Source organism: Myotis yumanensis, unplaced genomic scaffold (genome assembly GCF_028538775.1).
Source record: "Myotis yumanensis isolate MYYU_CA2020_CCGP unplaced genomic scaffold, mMyoYum1.0.hap1 SCAF_2, whole genome shotgun sequence".
Taxonomy (NCBI): domain Eukaryota; kingdom Metazoa; phylum Chordata; class Mammalia; order Chiroptera; family Vespertilionidae; genus Myotis; species Myotis yumanensis.
In genome coordinates, this window is record NW_027223753.1 from 210,424,775 (window position 1) to 210,437,400 (window position 12,626).

Consider the following 12,626-nt stretch of genomic DNA (forward strand, 5'->3'; position numbering starts at 1 on the left):
CGGGTACATGTGCATGCACACACACACACACACACACACACACCAGGCAACTTGCCCAGGACATAAAATAGGCCGACCTCATTTGGAAAAGAGGCACTTTGCTTCTTTTCACAGGACAGATGACCGACAGCATTCCAGAAAAGGGACCGGGAGGATGTTACCTTCACAGGGTCTTCCAGAATATTCTACAGGGAAGTCGGGGGCAGCTCCCACACAGCTGCAGGTGAAAGACCCGAAAGTGTTGCGACAGGCTGTGCCGGGTTCGCAGTCGTCCTCCCTGCTCTCACACTCATCGAAATCTGTGCGACATTTCGGGAACAAAACAGACCTTCTCAGTGGGCTTGAGGGCTGTGGAGAGGGGTACACTGCCGGCTGCTTACAGACAGCTGCGTGGAAAGCGCATCTCAGAGAAAGTTAAAAATTATCCAAGTTATCTGTTCTGGAGCCAGGGATGGGGTGGGGGCAGGTGTCAGCGGGCTGCAGGGGCTGTACTGGAAGAATTCCTGGTCCCAGGGCTGGGGTGGGGGAGGGGGGAGACACTGGGCAAAGCAGTGTCAGATCAGAGCAGCCAGGAGGTGAGCAGGCCCCACCCAACCCCTGGTCTCAGGCGAGGGGCCCCGAAAACAAGACACCTGCCTTTGGTTCCTATGCTCAGTTACTTACTAACAGTCACACAGGTTTGCTGAACAAAATGGATATGATCGATGCATGTGACCTCTCTCTCTATTTTAGGGTTTCATTCTTCGTCACATTAAAATTATACTTTGGTTTGTTGCTTGCGTTACAAGGGCGCCTTTATTTTGTTTGCTTGACATAAAAGATTTACATTTTCATGGAATCAAATATTCCAGTCTTTTCTTCTTTGGGCTTGTTTTCCTTCTGCTCTTAACCTTGGAAAACACTTCTTACTCCAAAAATTCAGAAACATATTCATCTATGTTGTCTTTGATTTTTTATACCGGTACCTGCAAGCCCTTTATCACGATTTTCAAGTGGGATACGTGCTGTGGACTGGCCTGTGCCCCTGAACGTTCACCTGCAGAAGCCCTAACCCCCATGTGACGGTGTTTGGAGACGGGCCTTCGGGGGTAATTCAGGTTAAAGGAGGTCATAGCGTGCGGTCCTGATCTGGTGGGATCGGTGTCCTTACGTGAAGAGTCACCCAGGGGTTCTCCTTCCGAGGACACACGCCAGGAAGTGGGCCCTCCTCAGAAACCAGGTTGGCTGGCGCCTGCGCCTGACTTCTGGCCGCCGGGACTGTGAGACCAATGTCCGCTGTGTGAGCCACCCATCTGCGTGTTTTATTGTGACAGCTGAGCTGACTAAGACCATCTGAGGAGAGCATCTCAGTTGCCCTTTCTCCCTGCTTTTCAATTATTTTCACTAGGATCTCCTTGGCAACCGTGCTCTGGAGGAAGTCTGGCTGCAGAGCGGGACGCGTCTGCCCTGGGCCCATGGCAACAGCAGTGGAGGAGGGGCGGGGGCAGGACGCAGCCTGCGACCAGGGAGCAGCACCCCTGGTTCACCGGAGGCTGTTCTCAACCCACAAGTCATAAATACAAACAACAACATAGGAGCAAAAAGCGAGAGGTGGGTCCTGCTTCCCATTTCCATCTAATGCCAGGAAGCCCCGGAGAAAGAGCACGCGGAGCGACATCTTTCAGAAACAAAGGCAGTAGCTGGGCTCTGGCTGCCTCTCGTTCCAGACCCGCTGAGCCCCCACCAGGTCAGACCAACACGTACCCCCGATGAAGGTGTCCCCTCCGACCATCTCCAGCAGAGAGGCGTTCTGAAAGGCGGAGAGGAACGCGGCAGACACCGCCTGGACCTCCAAGTCCGCGACGATCAGCAGGCTGAACTCCACCACGACACTGCCATTGGCGATGCGGGTCACTTCCACGCGCACCCCGCCTGCGTCCAGGTGCTGGCGCATGGTGGGTGACAGGGACTCGCGCACCTTCGGAGAGACAGAGCTGGTGAAAAGAACTCCTCTTGGGATTGCAGGCAGCAGCAGGGCAAAGCCGCAGGCCGGGCCTGGGCCCAGTCCCAGTGCCTGTGGGTCTGAGATCCTGAGAAGAGCCCTGTTTGCCCCTAACCAGCTGTCCGGATGGGGCTGGTGCAAAAGCCCTACCCTAGGGGCTTTTCACTTGGGAGGGGACTTACAGTGGCCTTGGGATCCGCCCCCATCTGCTCAGAGCCATGGGGGCGGGGCCTAGATGAGTGGTCACTCACTTTGTTTTTCCTAGAATAATCCTTTTGCTCCTAATATGACACATTTCCTCTCTAATCCTCCTCCCCGCCTTTCCAAAAACTGCTTCCTGTGAGCACCCTGTTGGGGCAGGCGGTTCCTGCCTCTGAAAGCCGTTTCTTATTCTATCACTTTGGACAGCACCTTGCACCACACATGGTATTGCTCCAGTCCAGCCCATCATGGCCGAAATGCCCAGGAAGACAGGACATAGTGATGAGCTTTAAGGAGCCCACAGGATTGAAATCGTCTATGGAGAGCGCACCTCCAGACTTTGCTGTCACGGAAAAAGCCTTGCCACCTCTGCCCTGTAGGAGGCGCTCAAGCCCAGGATTCACTTCCCAGCCTGGGGGCAGTCAACCCGAGCATCTGTCACCCCTCAGAGGCTGCAGAGGCCCAGAGACCAGGAGCTGCCTGCAGTCACATGGCTGACATTATTATTTGAACAGTCAACTGTTATCTATCTACCTATCGTCTATGTATCTATTATCTATCATCTATCATCTATCTATCATCTAGCCAGCTAGCTAGCAATTATATATCTGTAATCATCTATCTCTCCCTCCCTCTCTCTGTCTCTTTTGCTCTTCTGGGACTTCCTAAGAGGGATCCGTCACAGTCTTGGATCAATGCCACCTTCAACTGCTTTTCAAACCCATCTCAAACCAAGTTCCAGGCTCCTTGCTAGGCAGTTACAAAGAACAAGGTATTGAATTAACCCACAACTTCCCAGAACTTGTCTTAAAGTCCTACAAACGAGATAAGTGGCACACTTATTTGCTATCCTGAAGTTCTAAATAAAAAAACAAACAAAAATCATCCCCCAAAAATTGGCAAATGAGGAAATGGTTTAAAGAGGAAATGTTAATCAAGAAACTCGGGGTGGAAATGGAGCTCCCTCATGTGACCACCAGAGCGATGTGGACTGATTTCAGTGTTTGCTCAATCTCAGTGTAGCTATCTTTAACCTAAAGCAGATGGATACATGAATGAGTCAACAGCTCTGGAACCCATGCACTGGGCCAGGAGCTGGGGGTCCCAGGATAAGTAATGTGGAGTCCCAGATCCTGGGGAGCCTCAATTGGACAGTTCCTGGAGGCTGTGCGACCGTTTTATCACTAAGTGATGCTGACAGGGTTGAACAGAATCAAAGGTGAGGCCACCTGCATTGCTCAGGCTCCAGCATGTCTTCACACTCCACCACTAGATGGCGCCGCTAAACTCTGACTATTCTGTATCTCAAATGCCCAGGATACGGAAAAGCTAGCATCCATGAGATTTCTGTGCAAATAAGTCACTAGGTCATGACAAGCATGTTCTCTATTCATCAAAGGGAAGTCTAACCTCCATCAAAAATAACATTGAGATTGCTACCCTGACTAAGTCGTAACAACATACCATCCCAAAGAATGCCGATGAGATGGCAGAGGAAGGGCAAGAAAGAGCAGGAAAATAACTTTTTAAGGTAAAAATTGGAAACAACCTAAATGCCCACCAATGAGTGAAAGGATAAACAAAATGTGGCCCATCCACATGCTGGAATATTCTTCAGCTATTCGGAGGAAATGGTTTCCTGGATGAAGTTCTGTACATGCTACAACATGGGTGAGCCTTGAAGACAGTATGTTCAGTGAAATAATCCAGACACAAAAGGTTACATATGGTATGATTCTGTTTCTATGAAATGTCCAGGACGGGCAAGACCATAGAGACAGAAAGCACATTAGTGGTTGCCAGGAACAGAGAGAAGGGGGAATAGAAAGTGATTATTGATGGGTAGGGTTTGGGGGGGGGGGGGGTGGTAATGAAATGTTCTGGAATTAGAAGGTGGTGATGGTTGCACAATTTTATGAATACAATACAGTCCAAACTACTGAACTGTGCACTTTAAAACCCTGTATCCTGTGGTATATGAAATAGATCTCCCTTTTTTTTTAAAGTGTTCTTTTTAAGGCAGGGGAGGGGCTTTCTGCTTCAAGGGGTCCCACCTGGATAAAGTTGCACTGAGCAGGAAACAGTATGAGGCAAGGAGGCAGCAAAGGACAAGGTGTGTCTCCCATCTACTGATGTGTCTATTTAATAGCAGACCCAGGGACACTCAGCCCCACGCTGGAGCCGGAAGTCTCAGCTTCCTTCCGAAAAGAGGGTCTAAATCCTGCTGGGCTGCAGCTAGGATTCCACCCACCTCCCTCCTTCACATCCCTCAAGGAAGTAAGGATGATTTCACCAACTTACCATCCTGAAGAATAGCTCTAGGAAATCCTGGGATTCCTTGCTGCTGGTGTTGCGGAAGGATTCGGAATACCTGACGTTGGCTATTCTGACTTTCCCACTGAGCTTCTGGGCGGCTGCAGGGTGAAGAAAAAGCATGTTTGGGACAGGAATGTGTTAGGGGACAGATGACCACATTTTTCTTTAATCCTCACCTGAGGATTTTTTTCCCATTGCTTTTTAGAGAGAGGAGAGGGAGGGAGGGAAGGAGAGAAAGAAGGAGAAAGAGAGAGAGAAAAGGGGAGAGAAAGAGAAATACATCGATGTGAAAGAGGCACATCAATTGGTGCTGCCTGCACGAGCCCCAACTGGGGCTGGGGATTGAATCTGAAACCCAGGTACGTGCCCTTGCCCGGGAATTGAACCCATGAGTATTTAATGGGTGGGCTATTGCTTTAACTACTGAGCAACACTGGCCATGGCCACTTCTAACTTAATAATAGTATTTTCATGTTGGCCGGGCAGAACATCAAACTACGCTGACTTGGACTCTACAAAGAAGGAACAGCGCCCAACACTCCCAGACCCAGCCCGCAGACTGGAGGACACCAGGACAGAGCCGGGGCACCGGGGAGAACCTCGTGGAGGCTGTGGAACAGCGCAGCCCCGGCAGCTGTCTCCTCCCTGCCTGTGTCACTCTCTGTGCAGACTGTCCAGGTAATTTACCAGCAAGTGGGGACAGCTCTGAGAGTGAAAGGAGGCACGTACATAGTCCATTGTGCCAGGGCCTCAGGTGCACACCAGCTGTCCTGGCAAACCCAGACATGAGGTGGCCTTGCCAAACCTCTGCTTAGAGCCCTGTGCCCAGGACAGAGCGCCTGAAGGTCCCAACACAGTCAATCTTCCTCACCCCTACAGCCCCGCCCTCTGCGGTCCAGGCCGCCCTGCTTCTGCACCGGCCAGTTCCACTGGGATCTTCCTCAGCACAGGACTTCCAGGGGCGCGGGGTACAGAGCTGGTCCAGGATGTCACCCGGCCGTATCCCACTCCTGCACAGCAGCCGTCTGTTCTCATGCAGCCCTTCCCCGGGCGTCTGTGAGGCCCCTGCTACGGGCCAGGCCTCTGGGCAGCGAAGGTGGAGGGCAAGGCTCTCCCCCTGGAGCTGAGAGGCGCCCCCTCAGAGGCTTGCTGCCCCTCCCCCCACGTGTAAGACAAGCCACAGCGCTGTCTCACTCGCATTCTGGATGAGCCTACACCCCAAGAGCTCAGGGTCACTGCTGCATCTGAGGCCACCGGTCTAGACTCAGGACAACGGGAGCGTGCGGCCTGACTAGAAGCCGCCAGGAACAGGACAGTGCACAGGTGAGAGCCGATGCCGACCCAGCTCCGGCACCGGCAGCTCCTCCCTCCAGTGAAGGTCCAGTGGGTGAGGCCTTCAGAGGCCAGACTGATGCTGACCCGAGGCCACCCTGCCAGGCCATCCGGCCGACAGTCACCCCCCTTCTCCAGGTCCCACCAACTTGCATAATAGCATCATCGAACACCTTTTCTCTATTTCCCAGCCCATGGCTAATTAGAACTTTAAAGATATAAACAAAAATTCTAAACTTTCTGACTGCATTCGGATATGTCACCTTAGGCATCTCCCAAGGGTGTGCCCCCCACCTAGGAGATGCTGCCATCACCTCCCAGACAGCCGCCCGAGATCTGAGGATTAACAGCAATATCAGGCCTGCCCTTTGGCTGTTCAGGTAAGTTAGACTTTCAAGAAAATATCCACTGACAACTGCCAGAGAGGAGAAGAGAGGAATTTTATCTGTATACTAGGTGCCCAGTGCATGAATTCATGCACCTTGAAAGGAACTGTGGGCCATGAGTCTGTGGTGGGCACAGGAGTGGGTCTCAGCCCATCCTCCACACCCCGCCCAGCCCCTCCTGCCGTGGCTCCCCTCCCCCCCTGCTCAGTGCCCTGTCTGCCTGCAGCCCTGCTCCTGCCACCGCCACTCCCTCAGGGGCACTTGGGGCTGGCAGCCACCACTCGCATCCACTGACAGCACTGAGCGATTACGGCTGGAAGCAGGTGTGAGCATGTGCCGGGCGGGACCGTGGCACACGGGAGCAAAGAATTTTCAGTAACCACCAGAGGCTCGCCCCAATGACACCGACTGGTGCCTTGCCTTGGTCTGGCACCCCCGCTCACCTGCTCCACCATCCCACTGCAGCTGACGCCGGCCATGTTTCATGTGTGCCCTCTGGTGGTCAGCACACATCATAGCGACCAGTTGTTCGGTTGTTCCTCTGTTCAGCCTATTTGCATATTAGCCTTTTATTATATGGGACATGACTACTAGAGGCCCAATGCATGAAATTCGTGCAAGAGTAGGCCTTCCTTCCCCCAGCTGCCAGCACCGGCTTCCCTCTGGCAAGCAGGACTCAGGCCTCCCTCCAAAGGACATCTGGTCTAATTAGCATATTACGCTTTTATTATTATAGGTGGTCAACAATCAGCGGCAGCTTATCAGAGTCTGCGTGTGATTTTCTCAATTCTATTCCCATCCCTTTTACTCTGCAGCCCTAGGCTCTGGGGAACATTCACAGACCCACTGTGTGTCCATCTGTCTGTTGTCCTAACTCCTGAAAACCAAATGCAGGTCCTGACAGCTGACTGTGTTAGGACCTCTGGGCGCTCTGTCACTGGGAGTGAGAGTGAGAGTGATCAGGAGGAACGGCTGATGCTCAACTGCACCACCCACATCGGCCCACATGCAGGGCACAGGTAGGCGGACGTCCACAACCTTGCGGCAGAGCCTGGAGCTCTTTGCAACTCCACCTCTAACACCTTTTCCCAAAATGAGCCGCCTTCTGTCTGGCTGTCTCATGCCGAGCATGAAGTGAACCCCATGTTTCTATGGAAACCCAGCAGCCTGCAGGTAAATGCAGCTCTTTCAACCCTGAACCCACGGAAACCCTTTTTCATACGTCTCCCCTCCCTTAAAGAGCAAGGGGCCACCAGCGTTCTGGAAGCCCATTACCTGTCCTCACGTTCAGGTGTGCCCTGGCGCTTTCTTCCCCACATGCTCTGGCCACTATCTCAACCAGGTGCAAGACACCGGGCTCCAGGCCCCACAGCTGCAGACTCGTGTTCCGCGTCTCCAGGTGCACGGCGGGGCTCCGCGTGGACATCAGGGTGAGCTGGAAAGTGGGGCGCGGGGCGAGATCTGTCACCCACGCCACGTGAAAGCCGGTGCTGGTCACATTGGAGACAGTGACCCTTCCGATGGGGGCAGGAACTGGGAAGTGGATACAAATGCTGAGATTAAAAACAAATGTTCCGAGGAGAGAAGAAAGGAGAAGCCTCGCCCCTGGGGCTAAAATCAACTGCACAGCTCGCTCGGGACGTCCTCAGGGGACGCCGGCCCAGGGAAGACCTGTGAGGCCTCGCCACAAGCAGAGCCCAGGGGGGCAGGTCCCCGGACAGCACCCCTGCCCCTTCGGTTTGGTGTCTGCCTCTGAGGTCCCCGGACTTCCCAAAACGAAGGCCTCTGGAACAGGTTGTGGGCGGCTGCTCCAGAGGGTTCATGCCCCTCACCCCCTGGGCAGACTCTCCGAGGAGTCAGCACAGTGGCCACTGCTGGTTGCAGAATCATTTTTTACAGGGGGCCCCGGGGCACTCGACAGCACTGGGCTACTCGGGCTGAACAGTTCAGTCTTAGAAGCTGCCGGCTCAGCAGAGGAACTGCATCGAACAGCTACTTCCACTTGGATGCCGTCCAGAGCCGGGCCAGCCGAGTGAGCTCACAGAGGTGGCAGCGTGGCCGCCCTGAGGGAGGCAGCACGGCCAGGCCGTCTCCTGCCAGAGCTGTCTCCTGGCTCCTGAGCTGTCACCTGTGGGCCTTGGCGAGGCTAACCCCTCTACGTGGAATGTATAATGTGGAGCTGCTGGGATCAGCGAGGCTGGGGAGGGGCAGAAATGTGGGGGGCCCAACACAGCTGGGGAGGTGCCCCACAGTCTCCTCCAGATTCCTGAATCCCTGCCCCAGATGTTGGCAAATGGGAGGCTTCGGAGAAGGGAGGAAGGGCTAGAGAGAACATGGAGACCGAGTTATCGTCCTAACTAGACCCGAAGCCGGCCGCCCAGGGACAGAGCTGCTCTGCACGCAGCTTGCCAAGCCTTGAAACGAAAGATCGACCTGAGTGTTGCTAAAAGGTCTCTGAGCCGACAGCTGTCTGAGCCTGTGCCACCAGAACTCGCGCTGACCACGTGGTCCCAGTGCCCCTGGGACACACCATCCCAGGCACTCACCACAGGCCGGGGTCTTCAGAGACGTGGGGGTGGAGGCCAAGGGCAGGTCTGGGGAGCTGGAGTGTCCAGGGTCTGTGTTCTGCGGCCATGTAGGGTCCAGAGTTGCAGGCGCTGTGCCCCGAGTGGAGAGGCTGGTGTGCCACACGTGGCCAGTAGGACCCTCAGCAGGGCTGGGCTGGGCGTGCGACTCTGCAGTGGAGTTTCTCAGCAACCATCCAGAGGCCTCCAACAGGCTGTCCATGGGCCCGGCGAGGGAGCTGCGGGTTGGCCTGGGAGCCCTGCTGGCCGTCCACTGGCTCGTCCCCAGACCTGGGGCCTCGCCGGGCGCTGCCTCCTCCACACCTTGCCCTGTGCTGTTCCTGTCCTGCCCGACCACGCCACTGTCCCCTCTCCTGGGCGGGGGCCCTGGGGTCTGGGCCTGGCCTGCTGCAGGGGTGCCCCACAGGTGCCCAGGACTGGGGGACAAGGCAGGGGTCTCCAGGCCAAGGGCTGCTGTTTCTGTGCCGACAGCTGGGGCTGTTGCCCTTGTCGCCAGGGACAGCGCACCTTCCAGGAGGCTCACCACGTCACCTGGTGGGACACGGCCACTCTCAGATGGGGTGTCTGGCCCACCAACATCTCAGCAAAGCCCCAGGTGCCACTGATGAGCGAGAGCCCCCCAGGTGGACCCCAAGTGGGGCCACAGGCTGTCTCGGTGACCAGGAATGTTTAATGTGGCGTCACCCAAGTGACTCGCATGGAGGGCCAGGAGGAGCCTTTCCACTTAATACATGAGGATGCTGGGGCACCAAGAGCAGGTGTTGGGGGCCCAACACAGCTGGGGGATGTGCCCCACAGTCACTTCCCCGGGGTGGGAGTGGGGGCGGGCGGGGGGGAGGGCTACCGAGCCAGGACCTAGATGCAGGGCCTGGTTCCTGCAAGTTCACACGAATCTATCCGCCTTTGGGAAATGGAGTGATTTCCCCAGATGTGGGGCTTGGCGCTGGCACTGGTGCCCACCTACTGGACACATGACTGAGAAGACGGAGAAGGGAAGCTCTGCCATGGGGGGGGGGGGGGGGGGGGAACTAGGGGCCCAGCGGGCAGGGAACAGAGCTCCTTCCTGAGGACAGCTCTCTGCCAGGGCTCCCAGCCAGAGCCTGAGCTGGGACGGCAAAGGCGGCCGAGCCCTCCACGGCCCACCCGCGTCCAGGGCACACACAGCTGGCCCATCACAGCACGTGCATCCATACGGGCCTCCTCCTGCTTCTCACTCGGCCCTCCAGGTGCTCCAACCAATCAATCAGAACTGGCCCCCCCAAAACTCAGGGCAGATGTTTGGGCCCCGCCATCAGGGCCTTCTCCTCACTTGCCTGGGCTTCTCTAGCCTCGGGTTCCAGGCCACCTGGGGAGGGCCCCCTGCTGGGTGAACCCTTTCTTCCATAAAAAGATGAAACATTATATTTTAAAACTGCACTGGTATGAAGATAGGCTTCATTATTGATAGTCACTACTATTATTACATTCATTTCTTTCCTTTGATTTAAAAAAAAATGAAAACATTTTTGTGGGTTCCTAACTGTGTGAGGAGCCCTCGACGCTGTGCCTGATGGAGAAGTGGCCCTTACCCCACACCCAGGCCTGCAGGGTGGGGGCCAGCCCCGCGCTGGGGAAGGGGTGGGTGGAGGACTCACCCACGCAGGCCCGGCCAGCTCGGGAGGGGTTGGCGTCCTTGGCCGTCAGGCACCGGCAGGTGTAGGAGCCCTCGAGGTTGAGGCACTGGGCGGCCGGCGAGCAGTCGTGCTCCAGGCTGTCGGCACACTCGTCCCAGTCTGTGGGAGGAAGAGAGACGGGGCCGGAGCCCGGGAGAAAGGCCAGAGGCTGGTCAGGAAATGAACGGGAACAGAGCAAAGTTCTTCCTGACTGTCTTTCAGGGAATCGCCCAAAGGCAAGGCCAGGGTGAGTGAAGTGCCCGGGTGTCCCGCACCCTTGGGAGGAGGCTCTGCACAGGTCCTTCCCCAGAGGCCTGCACTTGCACCGAGGCCACTGGCTAAGCCTGATGCGCCAACCCTCCCTGCTGGCTGATACGGGGCAAAGATCAGGGGATGGTGGCTACTGTTTAAGGTCTGAACACCCACAGATGTGAATATATTTCTTCCTTGTTTAGTCTTTGTTCCAGACCTAAATCTCTCTAATGTGTCAACATGCCCTAACACTTAGTGTTCAAGAAAGAAATAGGACAATGACGGAGCCAGATGTCCAGTTAAGTATCATGTGAGCTTTCTCTGACATGGACAGGAATGGCCCCGGAGCACCCCCTCTGGGAAATGACTCTCAAAGTCCCCATGTCACCAGGAAGCCCTGAGCCTTCTGATTTGGGCAAGGAAATGTCAGGTAAGCCCCTGTCCCTGCAAACACCCAGTGGCCCCCGGCCCTGGCTCACCACCCACACCCAGTCCAGCCCTGCCTTTTCCCATCGGCCGCAGCCAGGACTGGCATCGGGCCAGAGTGAGAAACAAAATTCACCAGGAACACCATTCCCTTCTTTCTCCTGCCCTCTCCGCTCCCCTCTCCTGGACCCCTGGGACCACCACCCGTACTTCCCTACCTGCTTAAGAAAGAATCTGATGGTCCGTGCGTTTGGACACATGGCTAATCAGTGAAGGGCTACGTGCAATAAGCACAATTAACCTCCAGGAATGAATATCTCAAACTGCTTTCCAGGCTGGGGGGCCCTGGAGGTAGTTTCCCACACCCCCAGAATTCCATCCTTCTGCCCACCCAGCTCTTGGGGTCACTGCCTGCCCCACCTCCCCTCCCTCAGGGGAACAAGTGGCTCCAAGCAGAGTCACCTTGGCTGGCAGGGCACGCTAGGGCCCCGAGAGGGGCTGGATTCCCGCGTGGGGGTGGCTGCGAGGCCCTCTGCACACGCCTCCCTGAGCCCGGGCAGCGTGCCCGATCGTGCCAGTGCGCCACAGGAGCCGGCCGGGCTGGGGTCAAGTCAAGATAAGGGACGGGGTCAGTTCTGTGCAGAGAAACTGCAGCTGATGCTCAGGGGCCCATGTGGTTTTCAGTTTTGTTTCATGTGATCTTCACGGAAGCAGCTCCCGGAGACCAGCAGGCTCACTCGTCAGCTGATGCGACACTTAAACACACACACCACACACACATACCACACACCACGCACACACATCATGCACACCACACACACCACACCCCCCACACACCATACACACCTCACACCACACCCCCCACACATACACCACACACACCACCACCACCACACACCACTACCACACACACATCACATACACACACACATACCACACACCACGCACACCACACCCCCCACACACCATACACACCTCACACCACACCCCCCACACATACACCACACACACCACCACCACCACACACCACTACCACACACACATCACATACACACACACATACCACACACCACACACCCACCCCACACCACACACACCACACACACATACTACACACACACCACCACCACCACCACATACACATCACATACACACACACATACCACACACCACGCACACACATCATGCACACCACACACCATACACACCTCACACCACACCCCCCACACATACACCACACACACCACCACCACCACACACACATCACATACACACACACCACATACACACACACATACCACACACCCACCACACACCACACACACCACACACCCCACACACACCACACCACCCACCATACACACCTCATACCACACACCCCACACATACACCACACACACCACTACCACCACACACACATCACATACACACACACCACACCATACACCATACACACCTCACACCACACACCCCACACACCACACACACACACCAC

General features: G+C 55.7%; 1 protein-coding gene across 1 annotated transcript in view; it reads right to left on the reverse strand.

Moving 5' to 3' along the window:
• Nucleotides 1-12,626, reverse strand: part of UMODL1 (uromodulin like 1) — a 53,502-nt gene that overhangs the window by 16,199 nt on the left and 24,677 nt on the right. Inside the window, exons 10-16 of the mRNA XM_070403674.1 lie at nucleotides 10,436-10,573; nucleotides 9,091-9,332; nucleotides 8,763-8,985; nucleotides 7,492-7,749; nucleotides 4,484-4,596; nucleotides 1,744-1,957; nucleotides 162-299 (exon numbers count right to left, since the gene is read on the reverse strand). Of these exons, the coding sequence (XP_070259775.1) occupies nucleotides 162-299; nucleotides 1,744-1,957; nucleotides 4,484-4,596; nucleotides 7,492-7,749; nucleotides 8,763-8,985; nucleotides 9,091-9,332; nucleotides 10,436-10,573 (1,326 nt within the window). The remainder of the gene's footprint in view (nucleotides 1-161; nucleotides 300-1,743; nucleotides 1,958-4,483; nucleotides 4,597-7,491; nucleotides 7,750-8,762; nucleotides 8,986-9,090; nucleotides 9,333-10,435; nucleotides 10,574-12,626) is intronic.